Source organism: Procambarus clarkii, chromosome 93, assembly GCF_040958095.1.
Source record: "Procambarus clarkii isolate CNS0578487 chromosome 93, FALCON_Pclarkii_2.0, whole genome shotgun sequence".
In the NCBI taxonomy this organism is placed as follows: domain Eukaryota; kingdom Metazoa; phylum Arthropoda; class Malacostraca; order Decapoda; family Cambaridae; genus Procambarus; species Procambarus clarkii.
The window spans coordinates 840,707-866,818 of NC_091242.1; the positions used below are offsets into that span (position 1 = coordinate 840,707).

At 38.4% G+C, this 26,112-nt stretch overlaps 2 protein-coding genes and 2 non-coding genes across 8 annotated transcripts in view; 1 reads left to right on the forward strand and 3 right to left on the reverse strand.

The window, feature by feature from the left end:
• Positions 1 to 800: 800 nt before the first annotated feature.
• Positions 801 to 5,995, reverse strand: LOC123746859 (uncharacterized). Its single transcript, XM_045728690.2, has 3 exons — positions 5,837 to 5,995; positions 3,657 to 3,890; positions 801 to 1,131 (listed from the first exon to the last, which is right to left on the reverse strand). Exons 2-3 carry the CDS (start codon positions 3,830 to 3,832, stop codon positions 867 to 869), a joined length of 441 nt encoding a protein of 146 aa, XP_045584646.1. The 5' UTR covers positions 3,833 to 3,890; positions 5,837 to 5,995; the 3' UTR covers positions 801 to 866.
• A 9,029-nt stretch (positions 5,996 to 15,024) lies between these two features.
• TRNAG-GCC (transfer RNA glycine (anticodon GCC)) lies at positions 15,025 to 15,095 on the reverse strand. Its single transcript has one exon. It is a non-coding gene; the product is annotated as a tRNA-Gly (tRNA).
• Positions 15,096 to 15,171: 76 nt separating this feature from the next.
• TRNAD-GUC (transfer RNA aspartic acid (anticodon GUC)) lies at positions 15,172 to 15,243 on the reverse strand. The gene has a single exon. It is a non-coding gene; the product is annotated as a tRNA-Asp (tRNA).
• Positions 15,244 to 16,187: 944 nt separating this feature from the next.
• LOC123746857 (DNA-dependent metalloprotease SPRTN) overlaps positions 16,188 to 26,112 on the forward strand; it is a 10,296-nt gene continuing 371 nt past the window's right edge. Inside the window, exons 1-5 of one of the 5 annotated variants that reach the window (XM_045728686.2) lie at positions 16,188 to 16,298; positions 17,987 to 18,142; positions 18,885 to 19,002; positions 20,860 to 20,979; positions 24,073 to 26,112. The exon at positions 24,073 to 26,112 is cut by the window's right edge and continues 371 nt beyond it. In XM_045728686.2, the coding sequence (XP_045584642.2) occupies positions 18,039 to 18,142; positions 18,885 to 19,002; positions 20,860 to 20,979; positions 24,073 to 25,491 (1,761 nt within the window). In that variant the 5' untranslated portion in view covers positions 16,188 to 16,298; positions 17,987 to 18,038 and the 3' untranslated portion in view covers positions 25,492 to 26,112. The other 4 variants (XM_045728685.2, XM_045728687.2, XM_069319463.1 and 1 more) reach the window with 4 other exon arrangements.

Consider the following 26,112-nt stretch of genomic DNA (forward strand, 5'->3'; position numbering starts at 1 on the left):
TAACAAACTATAAAATGATCTACAAATACAGTATGCTTCATTTCTATATAATTAGTATTGTTGATGCAGTCTATGCCAATACACAGTCTTACAATTAGTGAGTGAAAGTGCCTTTCATAATGATACAAGTCCTCAAATATTTTGCACATAGACATACAGGGTTGTATTTTACTTGTGCCAAACAATATTAATATGAGTCAAAACATATTTAATAATAGTTACCTACATTACAGACATACATATCAACAATGATGAAATACTGTACTACCAGATATTAGTCTTCAGAAAGAGTAGTACAGATTAAATTTTTGATCATGATCTACAGATGTTCTTAATGATATATTTGAGACTTGTACATCTCCAATTTCTCAAAGTCCAAAGTGGGATGCTTTAATCAGAAGACAACAGAGTTATATAGGGAGATTGATTTAACCCCTTTGCAGCAAGATTGACTTAACACTAGGAAGTATCTGGTTCGAAACTAATAAAAAAAAAATTGGTTCACCTTATGGTTTCCTATAATTGGGAAGAGGAAGCCCCTATACCAATTACTTAGCAACTTGTTTTCGATTGCACCCTGAGGAAGCTAACTAAGAACAATAGTTGTTTTAAAACTAAACTAAAAATAGCTATGGTTAATAATACTGTATTTTTTTTTTTACTTTTTTTTTTTGAGATTCGAACTCGAAATTCCCTATTGCGTGTCAAGAATGAACCAGACTGTAGTACCTGGACCCTTGAACAGTGGTATTAAAGGCCGAATTCAAAACAATTCCAAATGAACTAAAAAAAATTAGAACAATTCACTGTGAAAAGAACAAAAATTTGCAAAAGTAAAATACAATTCGAGTATATCCATCAGTGCATTATATATTTGAGAAAGACTGTGTTCTGTATTTTCTATTTAACTTCAACTTGATGCGCCGACACCTTCCATATAAAGCTTGGTAAGGAGTGCCTCCATTACCAAATCTGAGCCTGGTTATGGTATTTAGATCTGCTTCTGTAATATTTTTCTTCCAATTTATCCAGACCCTCTTGCGGTACTCACGTGCCGTGCAACGACCCCAGGTGCTCCTGGTCAGCTTGTCAGCCAGTACCTGGACTCGATCTTCCAGGTTTCCGGGATACCTGCAAAAATTAATCACTTTAATGGAAAAATGTATATTAAATATTTGAAGGGCGTATGGTGGAACTAAACATCAGGCTTTTCATTATATTGTATTACAATGACAATTTCAAAATATTTTATATTTGATAAAGTTATTTAGGAGTTCTCAGTATGGAAACTATTTTTTTGTTTACGTGCAATATATGAAAAATAGTTTTGCATATTAGCTTTAAATGTGCATCAAAGAAATGTTCCTATTGTTATTGTGCACTGTACCTACCTAGTGGCAGATTTTAATTTTTTTTTTCCAAAAGGTAACTTTACACTATTTCTGTACACAAATTTTTTTAAACCAAGTTGAAACTTGTAGTGTGCAGTATGTAGAGAATGTCTCAATAGTAATGTGGCTGAAACGAATAATCCAACCCACACGTTCATGAAATGAAAGTGACCATTTTGTCTTCGAGACTTATCACGATGGGTGTCACAACTTGAGGATTGAGGTCAGAATGAAACTGTCATTTTAAATTCACTTCATGTGTGTGGGGTCGGGTTATTTGTAATGTACATCTTCAACCAATATTATAGTAGTTATGATGAAATTATGCACACTAGTATTTTAATGTTAGCCCATTATCAGTATCTCTGAATCTAAATCACAAAATTGCTATATTATGACTTATTTTATAGTATTGTATAACTATACTGTATATATTTTCAACCATTTGGAAAATGAGAGAAGTTACTGTACATAAATTATACATAAATACTGTATATAAAGTCTATGCATCTAGTGACTGAATGCATCATCTTTCCCCCACTCGAAGTGAAGTTCGTTTTGTAAAGTTATTTTGTTGCACGTTTTCTGACTTCTTTACCACAGTTGCTTACTTTAGTTTATGCCTGTCCTTTATTGTAAAAATTAGGTATACAATTTAGGGATAAGAACATAAGAACATAAGAACAAAGGTAACTGCAGAAGGCCTATTGGCCCATACGAGGCAGCTCCTATTCTATAACCACCCAATCCCACTCATATACTTGTCCAACCCGTGCTTGAAACAATCGAGGGACCCCACCTCCACAATGTTACGCGGCAATTGGTTCCACAAATCAACAACCCTGTTACTGAACCAGTATTTACCCAAGTCTTTCCTAAATCTAAACTTATCCAATTTATATCCATTGTTTCGTGTTCTGTCCTGTGTTGATACTTTTAATACCCTATTAATATCCCCCCGGTTATGTCCATTCATCCACTTGTAAACCTCTATCATGTCACCCCTAACTCTTCGCCTTTCCAGTGAATGCAACTTAAGCTTTGTTAATCTTTCTTCATATGAAAGATTTCTAATTTGGGGAATTAACTTAGTCATCCTACGCTGGACACGTTCAAGTGAATTTATATCCATTCTATAATATGGATACAGTAGTTTTATGTATTACATTTCCAGTTGTAAAGTATCTGGAGAACAACTTCCTGTGTTGGCTTTAAACTTTTGAGACTAATGTATGGAGGTGCAAGGAACAGTCCCAATTGTTATTGGGCCACGATGCTCCCGGGTGGCAGATTTTAGAATCTGTTCGACACATTTTAGGGTGAATCTTTTAGCAATACTGTATCTACAAAAAAAAAAAAATAGCCGTACCTGTCATTAGTTTTGTAATTTTCAAATTACAATACATAGATTTAAATGGAAATGTACAGTTACACTACTGTACAGGCACTCATATATCCTACAAAGCAGCTTATGCTGACTACACCACAGATAATGTACTCGTTTACTACCCACCTAAACCTATTGTCAGAGTATCTCTGAGGTACCACTCTATACAGGTGGTCAACCACCTGTGTAACATCTGTCCAAGCAATTCAACATTGTTTTGCTCATATTTTATTATGTGGTTTCACTCATACATTTACTATGGCAACCAGTAAAATTGCTAGTCTTGTCAGGGACTTCAGGAAGGGAAAAATTTCTAAACAGAAATATGTATCCATTCTCAACAGAAAATGTGATACATATTTCTGTTTAGAATTTTTTAGAAATTTCAGAAAAAATGAGACTAAAATAAGAAAAAGCTTCCAGGTTTCAAATTTAAAAAAAAAATACAGTACAGCATCGTTCAGGAAATTGTTTCCGATATTTATGTAAAAAAGGCTACACCGAAGAAAAGAAAAACTAAAATACGTAATGTTAAAAATTATAAAAGCTGAAAATAGTAAAAACAATATTGTCAGCATGACACTCTTATTCTAGGATCAATACTCATCAAGGAACAAAACAATTAAATTATCAAATGAACGTTAAGCATTTGCGCAAATGTTTGTTGGTGAGGGAAAGCTACTGATGCATGAATAGACATCTGCCAATTTTTGTTTCAAATATAATTCCCCCAACATATATATGCAAACGAATGGTTTGCTCTGGCAGATTCATCAAGACTGAATTGGCATAACATTTGTCTGGCTAGAAAGTTTAACACAAAGTACAGTACTGTAAATGGACAGTGAAGAAAGCTATAAAATGAGAATGTGACATACCGTCTTGAACCTGGTGAAGGCTTGAGAGCAATCCACAAGAAGACTGCAACAGCCAGTGCAATGGTAACAAGGGTTGACAAAAGGAGAAGGGCTGGCCATCGAATACTTGAGCTCTTGGTTGCCATCTCCTGCAGGTAGTCATAGGACTCTACAAGGTCCCAGTGTTCTGATGACATGGCTTGCTTGATATAGGTAAATATTACTTTTTAACAAACTTATCAATAGCTGCTACATCTGTAAGAAATATACAAAGTACATTACCAGGTAGAAAATAGAGTATTGTCCAATATTGCACTATCTCAGTATGAAAAACTAAAATACCCATGCATATCCAGGCATATGTCTATATCTACAACATTGAAATAATTTATTGAGGTAAAATACACAAAGGGATGAGGTAGCACAAGCTATTCTCACCCCGACCAGTACAACATTGATTTTCTAAAAAACAAATTAGCTAACATTTTTTGGAAAAGCACAAACCTATCAGTGGATGTACAGTAGTATACAGTACATGGATTTTGCTAAAGCTTTTCATAAGCTGCAACATGAAAGACGGGCCTACAATTTCCTTGCCAATGGAATAAATGGCAAAATATTAGAATGGATAAAACAATGGTTGAAGGAAAGAAAATGGGTGGAGCTAGATGGAAACTAATCAGAATGGAAAAACCTGTTAAGTGGGGGGTGCTACAAGGGGTCCATTTTGAGACCTACCCTTTTTGTCATATACATCACTTACAGACGAGAGTATTACAAACCACATTTGCAGATAAAGATTTATGGTAGTGGGAAATGAAATGATATTAAATATTCTTACAAAGATCTACATGAACTCCAGAAGTGGTCATAAGACTGGCAAATGCTTTTTAATATCGGAAAAATGCAAGACCGCAACAAGCCACGACTATCAAATTAATATTGATGAAGAAAGTCTAGATCAACCATTTATTAAAAGTTGCACAACAGGTGGGTGCAGCAGTCAGAAAAGTTAACCAAACTCTTGGGATAATCAAGCATACTTTTGATTTCATAAGGAAAAGAAGGTAATGGTTCAACTGTATAAATATCTGGTGTGCCCCCCCACTTAGTTTACTGTATCCAAGACCTCATTTTCCGAAGGACATAGCTGCTCTGGAGAAGGTGCAACACCGGGTACCTTCCAAAGTCATTCCAGAGCAAAGTCATTTCTAGTATCAGGAACGCTTAAAGGCCACAGGGCTAACAACACTGCAAACCAGGCATGACAAAGGATATCTCTTTGAAACTTAAAATACTTAACAAGTTAGAGGATATTGATTTTGATTTTTCTTTAGGTCAGATGTAACACACAAGGAGCAACGGTTTCAAGCTCAAGCCATAATGTAGGACTGAGAACAGGAGATGCTTTTTCCCCCAGAGTTATAAACCCATGGAACCGCCTACCCGACAAAGTCGTAAATGCCAAAACTTAAATTTTAAAATCTAACTGGAAAAAGATTATCAGGGCAAGTGGGGGGGGGGGATCTTTGACAAGCCGACGGCTTCTTGTTCGCGTCGAGGCCACTAATTTTAGTGGCACTGATAAATTCAAGTAAATGTTGGCAGGTCAGTGCCAAAACAGCTTCAAGAGAGAACTGGATAAGCACCTCCAAAGGATACCTGATCAACCAGGCTGTGACTCATACATCAGGCTGCGAGCAGCCGCGTCCAGCAGCCTGGTTGATCAGTCCAGCAACCAGGAGGCCTGGTCGACGACCGGGCCTCGGGGACGCTAAGCCCCGGAAGTACCTCAAGGTAAGGAGCCTATACCCTAGTCTATTGAAGGGGCGGAAGTTTAACGCAAACAAACAATTAATTGAGTGAATAAATCCACAAGGATTTTAAAATCACAAGGGCCGTGATGAGAGTTCGAATTTACGTCTAGGATGATCCCAGACGCGCCTTAATTGAATGCGCCACATGGTACAAAAATTGCAACCGAGATTGCTATTTATTGCTCTCGCACGGTGCACAATTAGGAGAGTACTTTGAGAAAACAAAAGCCATTTAGCGCAAAGCCAAACCAGGAAGCACATACAGAGCATGCAAGCAGGCAGAGGCCTACGAGGAAAGCACAGCACTCAGGCTCACACGTGCTCAAAACAGACCTTGTATCAGCAAACCAATATAATTAACACCGTCGAGTCCATTACACTTACCGACTGTAGCTCCAGCCTTCGTTTATAGGGTGGCAGTAGTAGTTTCCAAAATTCCACATCGAAAGACAATAGACTGTATTATCCTTAATGGAGCAGCACTTGAGAAGATGAGCCACCATGACCGCTCAGGTCAACACGCGCGAGGGTTGTGGGGGCTTAAGAGTCTGTGACCTCCCTCCTTACCTACACCACCTCCACCTCACACGGCAAGGCTACCTCTTCTAATGTTACACCTATGTTACCTGTTCTAATGTACACATTTAAACGCTTTAATGCCTAAAATGTGTGTGTGTATATATATATATATATATATATATATATATATATATATATATATATATATGTATATATATATATATATATATATATATATATATATATATATATATATATATATATATATATATATATATATCTACATTTGGGTGAGGTGGATGAGGTGAAAACAAACTTTCAACAATGGGTATTGAATGGGTATTAAATTCAAACACAAGACAGAACACGAAACAATGGGTATTGAATGGAAGTAATTGTAGAAAGCCTATTGGTCCATATTTCTTGGACCAATAGGCATATATATATATATATATATATATATATATATATATATATATATATATATATATATATATATATATATATATATATATATATATATGTGTGTGTGTGTGTGTGATCAAAGAAAATATTCGCAGTTTTAATTTGGCAACTTAAAACTGGATAAGAACATAAGAACATAAGAACAAAGGTAACTGCAGAAGGCCTATTGGCCCATACGAGGCAGCTCCTATTCTATAACCACCCAATCCCACTCATATACTTGTCCAACCCGTGCTTGAAACAATCGAGGGATCCCACCTCCACAATGTTACGCGGCAATTGGTTCCACAAATCAACAACCCTGTTACTGAACCAGTATTTACCCAAGTCTTTCCTAAATCTAAACTTATCCAATTTATATCCATTGTTTCGTGTTCTGTCCTGTGTTGATACTTTTAATACCCTATTAATATCCCCCCGGTTATGTCCATTCATCCACTTGTAAACCTCTATCATGTCACCCCTAACTCTTCGCCTTTCCAGTGAATGCAACTTAAGCTTTGTTAATCTTTCTTCATATGAAAGATTTCTAATTTGGGGAATTAACTTAGTCATCCTACGCTGGACACGTTCAAGTGAATTTATATCCATTCTATAATATGGCGACCAAAACTGAACTGCATAATCTAAATGGGGCCTAACTAGAGCAAGATATAGCTTGAGAACCACACCAGGTGTCTTGTTACTAACGCTGCGATTAATAAATCCAAGTGTCCGATTTGCCTTGTTACGAACATTTATGCATTGATCCTTTTGTTTTAAATTCTTACTAATCATAACTCCCAGATCCCTTTCGCAATCCGACTTCGCAATCACAACACCATCTAGCTCGTATCTTGTAACTCTATCATCATTACCTAACCTCAGAACTTTACATTTATCAGCATTAAACTGCATCTGCCAATCCTTTGACCATTTCAAAACCCTATCTAGATCAACTTGAAGTGATAGTGAGTCCTCCTCCGAATTAATTTCCCTACCGATTTTCGTATCATCGGCAAATTTGCAAATGTTGCTACTCAAACCTGAATCTAAATCATTTATATATATTATAAACAACAGAGGTCCCAGGACAGAGCCTTGAGGCACTCCACTTACAACATTTTCCCACTCTGACTTGATTCCATTTATACTAACTCTCTGTTTCCTTTGGTATAGCCATGCCCTAATCCAGCTTAATATAGCACCCCCAATACCATGAGACTCTATTTTTTTAATCAGTCTTTCATGTGGCACAGTATCAAAAGCTTTGCTAAAGTCAAGGTATACAACATCGCAATCCTTACCACTATCAACTGCCTCAACAATGCTAGAATAAAAAGATAACAAATTTGTTAAACATGAACGGCCATTTATAAAACCATGTTGCGACTCAATTATTAATTTATGTTTTTCAAGATGAAGACGAATTTTATTTGCTATTATAGATTCGAGTAACTTTCCCACAATAGACGTTAGGCTAATTGGTCGATAGTTAGACGCAAGTGATCTATCTCCTTTCTTAAAAACTGGTATCACATTAGCAACTTTCCAAAACTCTGGCACTCTGCCTGACTCTATTGATTTATTAAATATGGTTGACAGTGGGTCACAAAGTTCCTCTTTGCATTCTTTAAGCACCCTAGCAAACACTTCATCCGGCCCTGGGGATTTGTTTGGTTTGAGTTTTACTATTTGTTTAAGAACATCCTCCCTGGTAACTGCTAAACTCGTCAACCTGTCCTCGTCCCCACCCACATAGACTTGTTCGGCTGAAGGCATATTGTTAAGTTCCTCTTTAGTAAATACAGATACAAAATATTTATTAAAAATACTACTCATCTCTTCATCACTATCTGTTATTTGACCTGTCTCAGTTTTTAATGGACCTATCCTTTCCCTAGTCTTAGTACGATATAACTGAAAAAACCCTTTAGGATTTGTCTTTGCTTGCCCTGCTATGCGAACTTCATAGTTTCTTTTTGCTTTCCTTATCTCTTTTTTAACATTTCTAACCAGTTGTACGAATTCCTGTTCTAAAGTGACCTCCCCATTTTTAATCCTTTTGTACCAAGCTCTCTTTTTACCTATAAGGTTCTTCAAATTCTTTGTTATCCACTTTGGGTCATTAGTATACGATCTATTCAATTTGTATGGTATACTACAGATGTCGGTGCCACTTTTATTTTGAATGTGATCAGACATGCGACTGGAGACTGGAATATACTGGTTTGCTGTTCCCGTGATTGGGTTTTCTACAATCCTCTATCCAAGGACTAAGTATTGGCAGGAGCCAAGAGTTTACTTAGAAGCAGAATCCTACGGAAAATCTGGCAAGACGTAAATGTAAGGCAAAAGAATTTTTGCCCGAGGACTATATATACCTTGTATCTAACATTTAGTGTCCACGACGGAGGTAGGAAGCCGGTGGCTTGTCAAAGGTCCTCACCCCCCCCCCTTCCACATGCCTTAGATGTGTATTGCGTATTCTGACTTGCAGGGATCTGCAAACGGTATTGCAGATAAATGGGTGGAAGTTGTCGAGATTAGTTAAATGATGCATATTTAACATAATAGAAGTAGGAGCCCTTGATTGTTTCAAGCTTAGGTTAGACATATGAATGAGATTGGGTGGATGGAGCTGTCTCGCATGGGCCAATAGGCCTTCTGCTGTTATCTTCATTCTTATGTACTCTGTCTTGGTGTATATACCCACAAGTAAACCAAAGCATGTACTCTAGTAGAGGGAGTGGATTACTATCTTGGATTGCCTTTGAGCAGTCTGGGAGCAGTAATATGCCGAGAACATAAGAACATAAGAACAAAGGTAACTGCAGAAGGCCTATTGGCTCATACGAGTCGGCTCCTAATTATAACCACCCAATCCCACATCTATACTTGTCCTACCCACGCTTGAAACAATCAAGGGACCCTACCTCCACCACGTTACGCGGTAATTGGTTCCACAAATCAACAACCCTGTTACCGAACCAGTATTTACCTAGAATTTGTAGAACTAATTACAGCGTAACGTCGTAGAGGTGGGGTCCCCTTGATTGTTTCAAACGTGGGATTGGGTGGTTAGAAATAGGTGCCTTGTATGGGCCAATAGGCCTTCTGCAGTTACCTTTATTCTTATGTTACTTTCTAAATCTAAACTTATCCAATTTATACCCATTATTTCATGTTCTGGCTTGTGTTGATACTTTTAATACCCTATTAATATCCTCTTTGTAATGTCCATTCTCAAGTCGATTGTGAGAATTCTCACAATCGACTTGAGAATGATCCAGGACGGACCGAAACGTCGTCGTCCCTTCACTTTCTAGTGTGTGGTTTAGTCAACATATTTCAGCTACGTTATTGTGACTCCTCGTCTGCGTAATGAACTATCCACTAATGATGCCACTGTTCAACCCAGTGTGGTGGAAAATGTTGACGGAGGTCTGGAAAAATAGTATACAATAGAATTTCAAGAAATGATGTCTCTTATCAATGAAATAAATATCCTCAGCAAAGATAAGAGTCTGAGAACATAGAGGGAACATTACTGCATCTGTGTTGTGTTCCTCTCAAGTTGGTGATAATTGTTTCTTTGGCAATGAAATATATTCTTGAAGGATATCATGCTTTGTAGCATTAGAACATAAGGATTCTATTAGGCATAATAGGATGCAAATTAAATGCAAGGATGCAAGAAATTAATAATGTATGTGAAAGCATGCATAAGGATGCATGTTTTCACATGCTTTATTAATTTCTTTCTACCTTTTGAAGTGAGAGGAATTAGATAAATTAGCTTCCTCGCCTCTCATTAGTCTAATAGGCAAAGCTTCATTTATCTCTTGAAATTCTATCCCCAATACTCTGTAAATTCAATTATATCATCATTATTTCATTATTTGTATTTCTTGGGCCATAAGAATAATATACAGAAAAATCATATTAACGTGATACATCAATGAACAAAACGAACAGTAGATGCTCTCAGACGCAGGTTCGAATCCTCGTCACGGCCCTTGTGGATTTGTTATCGAACAGTAGCATTGATGAGGGTTCGAACCTATGCGCTGGAATATTTAAAATGCTACTCATTTATTTGTCATTATCAGTTATGTGACCTGTCTCAGTTTTTAATGGTCCTGTCTTTTCCTCTAATCTTAATTTGAAATAACTGAAAAATCCTGTAAGATTTGTCTTTACCTGCCCAGGATTGTTGAATCTTGGAACAGATTACCGGGTAACATTAGACGTGGGATTGAATATATAAATGAGTGTAGGTGGAACTTCATAGTCTCCTCGCCTTAACGCTTTTTGATAATTACTTACTTTGGATGAATATAAATAGGAGCTGCCACATATGGGCCTATTTTTTTTTTTAGTCTACGTTTTCTTTTTCTTACATTCTTAACTAGTTGAGAATGGATATGCCGCTTCTCGGTATATATATCTATATGACTGAGGGATGACTCTCATTATCAGTATGCTCGTGTCACGGCCTCAAAAACCCTCCAGTGGTTGATTGGTCTTAACCCAGTACCAAAGACAGGGAGAGACTCCCATCGACCATGTTGTGTCACCTGTTCTAACCCTTCTGTTTCTCCCTTCTGCCCTTCAGTTGTCAGCCCTCCAAGACTTCAATAAGCTTATTGTAAGTTGCTCCAGAAACAGGAGAGTAGTGGGGGAGGGAGGAGAGAAGTGAGGGAAGGAGGAGAGGAAGGAGAGTAGTGGGTGAGGAGAGTAGTGGGAGTGAGTAACTACACCTGGGTGCATGTCTGTGTATGGAGGTAGAGGTGGTGGTTGTATCAGAGGGGTGGGGAGTTTGTCTATGGGAGGGGCTATAGCACCACAGGATCTGACTTGTATTGACATGCTCGCCACTATCTTCGATGACTGTGGCGTAGATAAGGTGATTGGACTTTGGAAGATCTTACCCCCACATCTTCCTTCCCTACAATTGTTTGTCTTAAGGCTTATTTCTTTGTTTACTTATTTGTTTAAAGTTTGTCAAAGGCTTCTTGCAGCACCCTACAGTCCTCTTCAGTTCTTACTCTCCTCGTTAACTTTGAAACATCGACAAGTATGAGCTCACGTCCTCTGGTAGGTCATTTGCATAAATAAGAGCAATGATCTTAATGGAACACAACTGTTGAACACAACTTTCCGCTCAACGCTAGTATGACTTATCCTCTGATTATGACCCTTTGATTCCTGTCCGTCTGGTGCTCCCATATCCAGTTCAGTGCCTTTCCTGTTATCCCCACTTGTCTTCGTCTTGTGTATATCTTCCGTGAGGAACAGTATCGTAAACCTTTTGCCAGTCTAGGAAGATGCAGTCTACTGATTGATTGATGAAGATTAAGCCACCCAAAAGGTGGCACAGGCATGAATAGCCCGTAAGTGGTGGCCCTTTTGAGCCATTACCAGTATCAAGAGCTGATACTGGAGATCTGTGGAGATGCGAGTGCATCCTGCATGACGGGAGATGTCTCCCGTGAAATGTGTTAATGATTGATAAAGATTAAGCCACTCAAAATGTGGCACGGGCATGAATGGCCCGTAAGTGGTGGCCCTTTTGAGCCATTACCAGTATCAATAGATGATACTGGAGATCTATGGAGGTGCGACTGCACCCCGCGTGACGGGAGATGTCTCCCGTGGACCAAATGGTGATGATAAAGATCAAGCCACCCAAGAGGTGGCACGGGCATGAATAGCCCGTAAGTGGTGTCCCTTTTGATCCATTACCAGTATCAAGAGATGATACTGGAGATCTATGGAGGCGCGACTGCACCCTGCGTGACGGGAGATGTCTCCTGGATCAAATGGTAACCAAATGGTGTGGCAGTCTACTCGTTGTTTGTTGTTATAGATTCAGCTACTCGGAGCAAGTCCCAAGTAGCACGGGCTGTGGTGAGCCCGTAACTTACCTGGCACAGGAGCGGGGCAAGTAGCACGGGCTATGGTTAGCCTCGTGGACGGGAGATGTCTTCCAGTCTACTGATTGATTGATTTAGATTAAGCCACCCAAAAGGTGGCACGGGCATGAATAGCCCGTAAGTGGTGGCCCTTTTGAGCCATCACCAGTATCAATAGATGATACTGGAGATCTGTGGAGGTGCGAATGCACCCTGCATGGCGGGAGATGTCTCCCTTGTGAATGTGTTATGAAGATGAAGCCACCCGAAAGGTGGCACGGGCATGAATAGCTCGTAAGTGGTGGCCCTTTTGAGCCATCACCAGTATCAATAGATGATACTGGAGATCTGTGGAGGTGCGACTGCACCCCGCGTGACGGGAGATGTCTCCCGGACCAAGTGGAGCCTCGGTCTCCAGTCTACTCATCCTTCTCTGTTTATATATAGTTTGGTGATTGATTGATAAAGAATAAACCACCCAAGAGGTGACACGGGCATGAATAGCCTGTAATATATTTGGTGATCTTATCATAGTAGTCTTATCTCTTAGAATGTTTGGCAATATGTTTATTGTTTGTGATGTGTGTCTATATATGTATGAGCACTTTGTACTGATCGGGGTAAGAATAGCTTGAGCTATCTCATCCCTTTGTATATATTTTACCTCAATAAACTTATTTTAATTTCAGTTTTAATCATAGTAGTCAGTCAAGTTTGTTAAGTTCTTCCAGATGTCATTTTACCTTTTTTATACATTAATTTCTGTTCTGTCTAGTGTTGCTTCTTGACGGAAGCCACACTAGACAGACCTCTTGTGAGAGGTCTGTTGTCATCTCTCTGGACACTAATCTGGCGCCGGTTTGTAGACCTGGAACCTCTCGTTGAACTCTTTGTACACTTATGTGTTATTCTCCAAGAGTGTTCCTCTCTGTCCCCACAATCTGATCACATGGTCTCGTACCGTTATTTGCCTCCGTATATGGCTGTGTAACTCGATCGACTTGAGAATGGCCCAGGACGGACCGAAACGTCGTCGTCCCTTCACCTTCTAGTGTGTGGTCTGGTCAACATTCTTTAGCCACGTTGTGTGACTCATCGCCTGCACATGGCTGTGTAACATCTGGCTCTTTGCTTTTGCCGCAATGTCATTCTCAAACCGCTATTCCTCTGATTCTGGTGTACTCATTTCTGCCCCTCAAGTGCCTCATTATTTGTCTCTGTACCCATATCGGCGATGAGTCACAATAACGTGGCTAAAGTATGATGACCAGACCACACACTAGAAGGTGAAGGGATGACGACGTTTCGGTCCGTCCTGGACCATTCTCAAGTCGATTGTGATGAGGAAATGATTGATAAAGATTAAGCCACCCAAGAGGTGGCACGAGCATGAATAGCCCGTAAGTGGTACAATTTTTTTCAGTAATTCTTTTCAGTATTCTAAAGTTGCATTTAATCATCAAGCTGTTATCGCGGGGGAGGATACTGCTTCACAGTCTTTATGAGGGTGCCCAGCTGCTGGACACCTTTGTTGACCAGGAGAGTGGCTGTGTTGATGGCTTCAGGGACTATTTTACAAATCATTTACTTGGCTAAAGAATAATGTAAAACGGTCTTCTGGTGATATTGTTCCTAGAAGTTTAGGCTTTATGCACCCCATATCCGTCCCGTGGGCGGCAGTGGAAAGGGTTACAGAGGCACATAATGGGCTCAGGGACTGAACCCCACAATTCATTTAGCTAAGCAAGTTACAATCTTGTTGAGCTAGTTACACAGTTTAATCTGAGTAGCACCTGGAAGGGTGACCTCATTAGCGTTGTTAGCTCTGAGGGATGGTCATCTTGTGTGTAACCTTGATAGCACTAAGATAAGGATGCGTCTCGCTCTCTCTGTTAATGTACTCTGCACCTCACGGGATCTCCTTATTGCTATTCAAGTATTAATGTTCTTCGTTTTGGCATTATCAGTATTCTGAGTAATAATAATATTAATTTATTTCACATTAATGCCCTTTTTGAGCTTCCATTAGTAATACATTGATTAATGTTTTAGGTGATATCTAATCAGGCTCAGCGAGTCGTATTATCGTAGTGATTACATTATTATTACATGATGTCCCGTCTCAACAATACACAAGATATTTCCAATCGCCTTGATAATATTCCAGGACGGACCGAAACGTCGTCGTCTCCTCATCTTCTGGTGTGTGGTTTAGTCTTCAAGATATTTCCAGTTTTAGGCTAATAACTAAAATGAGCAGTTTAGTTCATTTATTATGCACCCCATACCCATCCTGTGGGTGGTAGTGGAAAGGGTTACAGTCACATACTGTGCCCTAAAACAGGTATACATTAATGTACCTGTACTGTTTGCAGATGTAGCTGATTTTATAAGAAACTTGTACAAAATACTTAGCTGCAGCAGAAAACTACCGTCCAATCAGCTTGACATCAACAGGACAAATGGGGGGGACCTTTGATAAGCCGCCGGCTTCCTGTTCTCGTCGAGGTAAATCAGGTAAAATAAATTTACCCTCAGGTAAATCAGGCTTTTTCGATTAGTTCATTTATTATGCACCACATACCCATCCTGGAGGCGGTAGTGGAAAGGGTTACAGAGGCACATAATGGACTCAGGAACTGAATCCAGTTATGTAGAAAATTATAATCATAGGATGAAAAAAAAAAAGAATGCATCGGCCGGGAATCGAACCCGGGCCTCCCGCGTGGCAGGCGAGAATTCTACCACTGAACCACCGATGCGGTACATGGAAGAGAGGTTTTGCATGTCATAAGTGTTCTCACATTCATAAAATCAAGCGGAAAAACAAAAATATTCCTCCCCGGCGGGGAATCGAACCCCGGTCTCCCGCGTGACAGGCGGGGATACTCACCACTATACTACCGAGGAATTGAGATACTCGGTGACAATAAGTTATACAAATAATGTAGATTATATATGAAAGTTGTTAGTAAATGGAGACGACTCTAATTTTAAGGTATTTTAATTGAATTTATCTAAGGGCAAAAATTTGTGCAGTTTCTCGACGAAAACTGGGAGCCGGCGGCTTGTCAAAATTCCCCCATTTGTCCTGATGATTTCATCAAGCTGCATGGATTTGGAACTCGAAATTGTTCAGTATTTTAAGTTTCGATGGGATTAATCCTGTCACGTCTGGTTTGTAGTGTTGTTAGCCTTGAGGCCATCAACGGCTTAGTTGATGGGAGTAGACTTAGTTCTGGGAGGATTTTTGTTGCTGTGTTGAACAGTCTTCAAACAGATATGTTCTTTATGGCATCTTGCTTGGTTACAGTCTTTTAACAACCCGGTACACAATTACTCGTGACTAAACAGGGGCAAACAGTTAAGGCTCAGTACTCGGACACTCCAACCTGGCCAGGACTCGAACCTAGACCATTTTGGTGAAAGACGCAGGGCATGTGAGGTACCACTGCGCTACTGGCGAGAATAAGCGAGTATTCATCTCCTGGGATGAACAAATCCACAAAGGCCGTGATGAGGGTTCGAACTTACGACCGGGATGTTCCCAGACACCGCCTAAGTTGACTAGGTAAAAGAATTGTAACCGGGAATTCCACTTGCCTTCTTTTCCTTAAAGTCAAAGATACGTTTGATTATTTCAAGGGTTTGATTAGCTTTTTTTTTTTTTTTTTTTTTTTTTTTTTTACTGCGCTCCCACTGGTGCAACTTTGAGTGAATGATGGATTTAGACTGCAAGGTAATGCTGTTAATTTGGTAGATGTGACGTAGGTTGTTATGCCCTGCATGCAAGGTCTTACATTTTTCGATATTAACTAACACATTTGCCAGTGTTGTGGCAATACCCTTGTGGTATAGTTTATTATTTTATATTTGTGGCTCATGAAGTGTACGAAACGTGCGGGAACCGTGGCGTGTACGACACGCTGGTGACGGCTCGCACCAAGACGTCTCGTCACAAGCAGGTAAACAGTGTCCAGCTCGTTGACTCATGGAGGAGCCGCCCCTAAATCAACACAACACATGAGGCCTTCCATACACATTTTGTATAAGTTATGAACATGCTACTAAAGATATAGCTTTCATATCATATCACATATATCAAGGTCAAAGCTGTATTATGACTCCATATGGGTCACTTGGGCGGCCTGTACACGTATCGTACAGACAGTCACATTTTTAAAACTACATATTCCATATATTTAATGTATTTTTCACACACACTTTTGTTTTGTTTTTAGTCAAATATTCCCAGTTTGTTAACTGTAGGTAGTAACTGAGTGATTGTAACCTATCCACCGCTGCCCACTGGATGGGGAGGGGGGGGGGGCGGTGTGCAGGACAAACATTATTAATTATTTTTTTTTTTTTTATAGATATATACAGGAGTTGTTACATTCTTGTACAGCCACTAGTACGCGTAGCGTTTCGGGCAGGTCCCTGGAATACGATCCCCGCCGCGAAGAATCGTTTTTTCATCCAAGTACACATTTTACTGTTGCGTTAAACAGAGGCTACAGTTAAGGAATTGCGCCCAGTAAATCCTCCCCGGCCAGGATACGAACCCATGACATAGCGCTCGCGGAACGCCAGGCGAGTGTCTTACCACTACACCACGGAGACTGTAAAACATATTCATTGTCACATTCGCTCTCCACATGTGTCAGTTGCTTAATTTAGTGACTGTAAGGGTTGGTCTTGAGCACATTTTTGATGTAACAATATACATTCAATTTTGTAACCAGCTCATCAAGATTGTAACTTGCTTAGCTGAATTGATTTGGGAAGTCCCTGAACCTCTTGACTTTCTCCACTACTGCCCACAGGATGGGTATAGGGTGCATAATAAATGAACTAAACTAACTTTTCACGCTATACAATGATTCCCAGATTATTAATGTATACCACGAGTTACCGTGGATTAAATTAGGTTTGGTTGAGGTTTTAAAATCAGCGAAATCACTCTGCTGTACGAAATTACCGATATCTGCTCAATTTATCCTGTCGGCTCGTCATACATTTATTTTGTTAATTTTTCATACACAATACAATTGCCAAACTTAATCCTGTGCTTTAATTATTTAATAATGAAATGTCGACCCATGCGATTGTTTGTGAACATGCCAATTATACACAGGTATTTTGTCAAATTATTTTCTAATTATTAAAACACATCCTGGTAATATAGTCGGGTTCGTTCTTTATTCACAGTTGAAAATTCCGGGTTCGAATCCCGGGTGGGACAGAAATAGGTGGGCACATTTCCAATCACCTAATACACCTGTTCACTTAGCAGTAAATAGAGAACCAGGAGTTAGTCAGCTTGTTGTGGGGGCTACATCCTGAGCATGGTAAATAATTCGACCCTGGTGGGGGGGGCTCGATATAAGCCTAATGTGTATAAATACACTGGCTGCCTGTCCCCCAACACACTGAATTAATTATAAGTAATTATGAATTAATTAGATTAGGTTGTGATGGATTAAGTAGCTTTTAAAAGCCATTGGCCAAGTATAATACTGTATAATGATTGAAAATTTTAGAAAGTCCTTACCACAAATTGTATTTCAAATATCCTACTAATATCACATTCTAGCAACCAACCTTTTATTGTATACTCTTTAAGAAAAATTAAAATTTGCCTTGTTTTCAGATAAATTGGATGTACTGTATTAGCCAATATATGAGCTGTGTGAGGTACAAGGATGGGTAACCAAGATATTTGGAGCATGTTTACCCATTTTAACAAGAAATACTTTTGTGGTGAACTTGACAAGGTTAAGGTTAGCTGGAGTCCACATATGACATTGTAAGTTACCAGATACACTGTATAAGAATTCTTAACTACTATTTGAATACTGTATTGGCTATTTTTATTTGAATCAAATCCCACATCTATATATCTGACCTAAATGGTCCAGTAGATATATCTGACCTAAATGCATAGGGATTTTCATTTCTGTCCAATCTATTTACCTGAATTGTTTTATCTAGCAAATCTCTACAAAAAGTGGGCACATTTTAGCTGTTTAATAATTCAATGTGGTGACATTGTGTTTCAATAAGACAAACATTCATGGGGAAAAATGTGTGTAATTTATAATACAGCATAGTGTATTGTTTGGTTGATTATATGGATATTGAAAGACTAATCCTGGAGCTAATGTTTCATCCTATACTGTAACTTAGATACAGAAAAAAATTTGTTTTCAGTTTTCAAGGAGAGAAAAATAGTAGCTAGTCAACTACATTATTAGTACAGTATTTTGCTACAGTATATGCAATGTAAACTACCCTAACGTGCACTTAGGAGTGGTTTTCGAAGCATGTCTTTTGGCCAAAGGAGAACTAAGAGTATTCCATATTCTAGGAATTAGCTCTGTTGATGTGATTGCCCATGGCCCTATACCCTCTAGTTTAGCGTACTGTTTGGGAATCACATCAGGCTTACAAACTTTACTCCAAATAAGATGAATATACAGTGCCATGACCTTCGTAATGGTGCTTGAAAAATTACTTACCTGTCAGTTACTCAGTCCCACTTATTTCAGATGTGCAGGAAAAACAGCATATCGAGTAAGAGGACATTCATGTAAATCATGCAGCATTCGCCTTAGTCAGCCACTTCTGTCCCAAAGGCCTCACACTGACACTGTTAACACACTTCTGGTTTGTATCAAATACTGTTTACAATTGTTTATTCTTTGACAAAAATGCTTAAGTCATTGGATATACAGTACAGTAAGTGCATTTCCTTATATCAGAGAGGGAGAAAGAGACAGAAATAATACAGATATTTTAAGTTCTTGCAACAATTCTCTGCTAATGTATTTAACATTCATATTCTGGTGCAGTAGTGTGCTGCATCCCAAAAACTTGTGCTGCTTTGCTGATGCTGCACATTGTGATATTAAACTTTGAAAATTCACAGAAGATATTATGAGCAAGGCTCCCAGTGGAAGGAAGTTTCTTTGATTCCTAGTAGAGTACCTCAAAAATACCTGGAGAGTACTCCAGAAATACCCAGAGAGTACCTCAGAAATACCTGGAGAGTACCTCAGAAATACCTGGAGAGTACCCCAGAGAGTACCTTAGAAATACCCAAAAAGCATGTATTGCTGGCATGATGGGGGTCTGCCTACAAAGATATTTTCAGTTTCCCTTTTGAGTGGTCGAGGAAACTTGACTTATGAATGGTTTACATGAAGCTAGGAGTGCGCCAGAGGTGCCAGGGTGTGAAGGGTACGCTCTTAGGAAGATCAGGGTTCGTGAACAGTTTGTTGAATCATGACGTAACCACTAAGCAGGCGATCAGTTTGCTAAGAACTTGCGTAAATGCAGACTGGTTTGTGGTAGGCTGCACAAGTCTCAGGGGCCTGGCATATTTTTAGAGGCTATGGCACCAATTATTCTTCAGCATCTGGGACTTAGTAAGGAGCTGCAAAGAAAATAGTGTTTTATTACACTCAACACTTTCATAGTCATATTTGGTGGAGCTGGTTAGGTATTCAGTGACATTGTGATGACTTTTTTTTCATGTACAGTATTCTTTAGTTAAGGTTAAAACTTTGGCACATACCACTGTTCCAGTAAAATATAATTAGGGTAACTTACTGCAATTTAAGTTATTGCCAAGTAAAGGTTTAACTAGATGGTACTGTGTGTTATTGACTATGTAACAAATAAACCAGAGCTACTTATTTTCAATACTGCACAGTACTTGCATACTGTGGATATAATATGCCGTAGTCTTATGAAAACACCACGTTAAATAAATTATCAGTTTTTGAAACAAAGTTTTACATTATAGACTTCAATGCTTTTTCACTTCATTCAGCTCAATAGTCTTCCTTCACCAGTCTTTAGTTCCTCATTTTGGTAGAAGAAATGTATTCATATTCTTGTAAATTCCTAAGTGTAATTACAAGCTCTCATCTTGTAACTACACCTAAGTGTAGTTACAGGATGAGAGCTACGCTCATGGTGTTCTGTCTTCCCAGCACTCTTTGTCATATAACGCTTTGAAATTACTGACAGTTTTGGCCTCTACCACCTTTTCACCTAACTTGTTTAAACCGTCTACCACTCTATTTGCGAAAGTGAATTTTCTTATATTTCTTTTGCAACTTTAGAAGTTAGAAAGTGTAGCATAGGCTCCTCCTCGCACAGTGTGCTTTGTGTGTTCCTGAGGTGACAGTTTTCTATCTAGGACCACCCCTAGAACTCTTTCTTTATCAGAATTCTTTAAAGATTTCTCACATAATTTATAGGTTGTGTGGGGTCTCTTTTCTCCTATTCCACATTCCACAACATGACATTTATTCACATTAAATTCCATTTGCCAAATGGTGCTCCATATACATACTTTGTCCAGGTCTTCTTGAAGGGCATGACAATCATCTAAGTTTCTTATCTTCCCTATAATCTTAGCATCATCAGCAAACTTGTTCATATAACATGTTGTGTTATAACAAACATAATTTATATTGTGCAGCTGTTATATAGTTAGTGTACTGTTTGTTTCAGCATGAGATGATCCATGCCTACCTGCATGTGACACAAGGACTTAATTATCGAGACAGCCATGGCCCAGAGTTCAGGAAACACATGAAGAGGATTAATGACTGTGAGGGATCAAAAATAACTGTAAGTCATTTGTAAAAATTCTAGCATTGAATGGATTGAAATGCCTCTTTCTGGTGGGGTCCCCTCTGAAAATACCTGAGCTACCCAGTGAACACAATATCCAAAAGTAGTGTTGATTTAACATTGAATCAACGTTTTCAATGTTAATTCAATGTTAAATCAATGTTATTAATATTAATGCAACATGGGTTATGTTAAAAATGAATCCTACTTTATAAACCTGCTCACATTTCTGGAAATGGTGACTAGCTATTCAGACAAAGGACTCCCAGTAGATGTAGTATACATGAACTTCACAAAACCTTTCGTAAGTTACCACATGATAGAATGACAAGGAAATTACAAGCACACAATAAATGGTTGAAAACTAGAATGGATAAAACAATGGGTAAAACAAAGAAAGCTAAGGGTTGTCCTAAACGAAAATGAATCTGACCGGAAAAAGGTCGTGAGTGGGGTACAGCAAGGTTCCATTTTGGAGCCAACCCTTTTTGGTCATATACTGTACGTAAATGACATAAATGAGAATATTAAAAACCACATAATAAATTTTGTAGATGACACTTAAGATTTATGATAAAGTAGGAAGTGACAAGGATATTGAGGCCTGATAGAGATCTACATAAACTCTACAAATGGTTGGAAGACTGGCAAATACTTTTTAATATAAAAAAAGGCAGAACTTTTCATGTGGGGCAAAACAATGCACAACACACCTATCAAATCAACAACATTACCATGGAGCAGATTGATGAAGAAAAGGACCTTGGAGTTAGAATCCACCTATCATTGAAAGTTGCATAGCAAGTGGGAGCTATAGTAAGAAAAGTAAACCCAAATCCTAGGAATAGGCAACTAAAATTTTTACTTCATGGAGAAGAAGGTAGTTGTACATCTGCATAAATCTTTAATCCTCATAATCACCAGATTATGCATAAATCTGTGGTGCTCATAAATCACTTGGATTATTGAATCCAAGCATGGAGACATCATCATCAGAAAGAGGCACAGTATATGCTTTAGAGAAAGTTCAATGCCAGGTTACTAAAATCATCCCTGAACTAAGTCAACTCATGCCAGGAACAGTTGAGGGCCACAGGGCTAACTACACTGCAAACTATAATAATAATAATAATAATAATTTTTATTTAGGTAAAGGTACATACATAAAGAGATTTTACAAAGTTTGTTGGCTTTATAGATAGAGCTAGTACATACAATGCCTAAAGCCACTAATTACGCAAAGCGTTTCGGGCAGGACAGATAGACAGGCAACTAGATAAAACAGGGCTGATCTCATTTTAAACTGTTAAAATACTGAACATTTTGGAGGATATTGACACAGACCACATCTTCAAAAGGTCAGAATAACACAAACAAGGGGTAACGGTTTCAAGCTCAACCTGCTAAAGCTGTAAATGTCAAAACGTTGCTGAATATTAAAATCCAGCTCAGCAAAATCATCAGGTAAAATTATTTGCCCTGATGATTTTGACATGCCTCTTTTTTTCAAACCCACTGGCTTCCTGTCCTAATCAAGGCCACTAAAGAGATAATGGCCCTCAGGTAAATTCTGGTAAACTTAATTTAATGTTGAATCAATGTTGGTAATGTTAACTCAATGTTGAATTAATGTTACTCTTGGATATTGTGCACACTGAGCACCTACCTGGATTCCTGCAAACAATAGCATCACACCAAGCTTTTAATACAGCTGGCTCCCTTAATAGAGGCATAGGGTGGTGGGATACAAGATGAGTCACATTACCAAAGGGAAAACTACCAGAAAGGTAGAGTTCACAAAAATAAGCAACTGCTTGAACAATATTTGCAACCTGATTCAAACTATGTACACACTCAATCTCCAGATCAAACCGCTAGTTAGCTCTACACCTTCCCCACCAGATGACATACCTGGGTCTGAGGCAGCTACCCCAATCATTCATGCACTATACAGTACAGTACATTGATTCCTGGAATCACTTCAAATTAGGCTATTGCTTCTCATGAAGCTGGAATGCTTTCTGAGTCATGCAGTTTGCTTCCTTGTGTCTAGCTCAACCCTTTTTTCCTTGTCTACTGGTCTTCTATCTCAACCCATTTCCCTTTCTTGCTCTGTCACTCATTCAGAAAGACTGTATCACGACCATCTCAGACTCTCCACTGATTTTGTCACATGTAGTTTTCCACCATTCTCTACTGCCTCTGGTTGGAACCTGAGGTGGTGGAGTTTTTGCCTGAGCCTTTGTAGGGTTTCTTCCTGTGTTAGTATGAGATGGCTTGGTGTGCACTGCAGAGGTTCTTGAGTTTGTGTAAGGTGTTATATTTCGTTGTAGTTGCTGCAATGCTCTTCTTGTTTAACTTTTTGATAAGCACCAACTCTAGCCTAACATGTTGACTTTTTATAAGTCAGTGTTATTGGAACCTCTGCTACTTGAGTTTTGTTTTGATCTCTCAGCTTGCCAATTTATTTAATAATTAATTTTATCAGGGACAGGCAGCCTGTGTATATATATATACTTTAGGCTTGTATTGAGGTTTCTTCCAAGGTTGAATTACTGACCATCACTAGGATGCAACCTCGCAACAGTTGCCTAACTCCTGGGTCATTTTTTTTTGCTTCTATGTGAACAGGAGCATTAGGTGAAAGGACACATGCACAACCATTTCTGTCCATTTCTCAAATAGATAAGAAAAAGGGGGTAGGCTTATGTCAGGTCACATTTGTTAGGAAGGTTAGAGCATTTGAGTATGTACTGTGAAAAGGAAGAGTCAACAGCAATAAACGAAGACTAAGGTTCATGTTGGGTCTGTTGTGTATCAGAGCCGATTCAACAAGACGGTGTCTGTGAAGAGTAGAAGCAGGAAAGATTATTTTAGAAGAGGACCAAGGAATAGGATGATTAGGGTCAATAACATAACAGAAGAGAGTTTTATATATTACCTTTGTAAGGAAATATATAAATTAGTTTATCATCAGGTTGATGTTCTTGGAAGTACAGTGCAGTAATGTTATTTATTTATTCATTGTTGTTTTCTTCCATCACAGCTTGATAAAACAGTAACAAATTCACTGATTTTTCTTTCTCTTAGATATACCACAATTTTCGACGTGAAGTAGACAAATTTCGCATCCATGTATACAGATGTGATGGGCCCTGTACTACCAGGCGCCCATTCTTTGGTATTCTCCGCCGAGCGATTGAGAGGCCACCAGGTCCTAGTGACAAGTGGTGGGCTCGACATCAGCAAGAATGTGGTGGCACTTTCCACAAGATTGAAGGACCGGGATCTGCCCTTTCCATTGGTTCAAAGGAAGAAAGAAATGCAAAACGGATTTCAAGCTCAATTAACTTGCTAAACGAAAAACCATTACTTCAATCCAAAGTAACAAACTCTTATAACCCCTCAAATATTGAATGTTATAACAGTGACAGAAACATGTTTCATAAAAGTAAAATTCAAAGAAGGAGAAATAGCAAGGGAAAGTCTCTGAAAACTGTTCAACAGCCTTTATCAAGTGATGGAAATAAGAGTTACAATGAAGATCATATATTACAAAGAATAAAAACAAAGTATTCAAACCCTAAGCGGTCAATTCTTATATCAAAGGAAGACCCAAAGATTGCTTATCGTATGCAGCAACAGAATAGACATAACAGAGGGAAAAGTCCCGAAAAGGGCACTCTCGTTGATGGTAATGTAAATTACAACTATATTGCAAGATCATCCAGCGACATAGATCTGAAAAAATACTTAAATAGATTTTATGAAGCTAGCAAATTCAAATCCTGTGTGACACATAAGCCAGAGGTATCGGATATAAAATATAAATCAAAAGCTTCTAATATAATTGAGAAATATATGAATAGATTTTATGAAGCAAAGAGAGAGACTAATTTGCCGCAACAAAGTGACAGATTTTCAGAAAGTAATGAAGTTTGTACTTTGCCATCAACTGTGAACTTGAAAAATAAGTCCTGTGGGTCACATAGAACAGAGATTCAAAGTAGTATATCTTCATACCAAGAATCATCAAGTACCTCATGTTGTCCCATCTGTAGCATTTCAGTCCCAACCGCAGTGTACGAACAGCATATTCAAGAGTGTTTTGGAGATGACCTAGACATGGAAATGGATGAACAGTATGATAAGAAAGAAGCCAAAAATGACATTAAAGCTTCAGGAAAAGTTACAGCAAACGGCAGTGGGAAGATGAACAGTGACTGGGATGAACTTGAAGCAAGGAATTGTCCAAATTGTGGGTCACTTGTCCTTGCTGCAGAAATGAAATTACACTTGGAATACTGCATTGATTCTGATGATGATGATGTTAATTTTAAGTATGAGTCACCTAGTAAATCATCCGATGAGAATGAAAGAATACTGTTTAATTCGGTTTATAAAGCCACTGATGTTGTATCTTGTCCATCGTGTATGGAAAACATTGAAGAAAAGTTCATACAAGAGCACCTCAGTGAGTGTTTGCCACTACTTTCTGAAGAATTTTAGGATAATTAAATACTTTATGTACATTTAATAGTTGAATGTAAATTTTGATTTTGATTTGTATTATTGCAAAGAGACATCTCATTATTTAAAGAAAATTCTAGGAGTTTCTTTGACAAAAGAATTAGCAATATATGTAGAATAAGATCTGGCTAAAAACAAATAGGTACTTGTCTTGCTATTTGCAAAGCTAATCCAAAGTTCTAGGTATAAACTGATTAATCACTTTTGTCTTAATGATGCATCACCCTGCTCCAGTAGTCAAATATCTCAAATGAGAAAATAAACAAATCTATATTGCATTGTACTCTACTGTACATTTAATGCCATTATACTGACAAGAGGCCAGGGTTTAATAAGAAGTTTTTTTGTATATACATATTTCAATACAGTACTACAAAGAAAATTCCAAAAGTAGAGCAGGGATTTTAATTTATTTAAAAAATTATCTTAGTAGCTTTTACAGGAATAACCAAGTAATATATATACTGTAGTGGGACAGAGCAACACACTAAATGAAAATTCTATCATACCTATGCAAACCATTATCAAATTTTAAACTAAGACTGCAGGTTTTAGTCTCAAAAGTGGTAAACTGTAGCCTCATGAACTGCAGTGTAGATG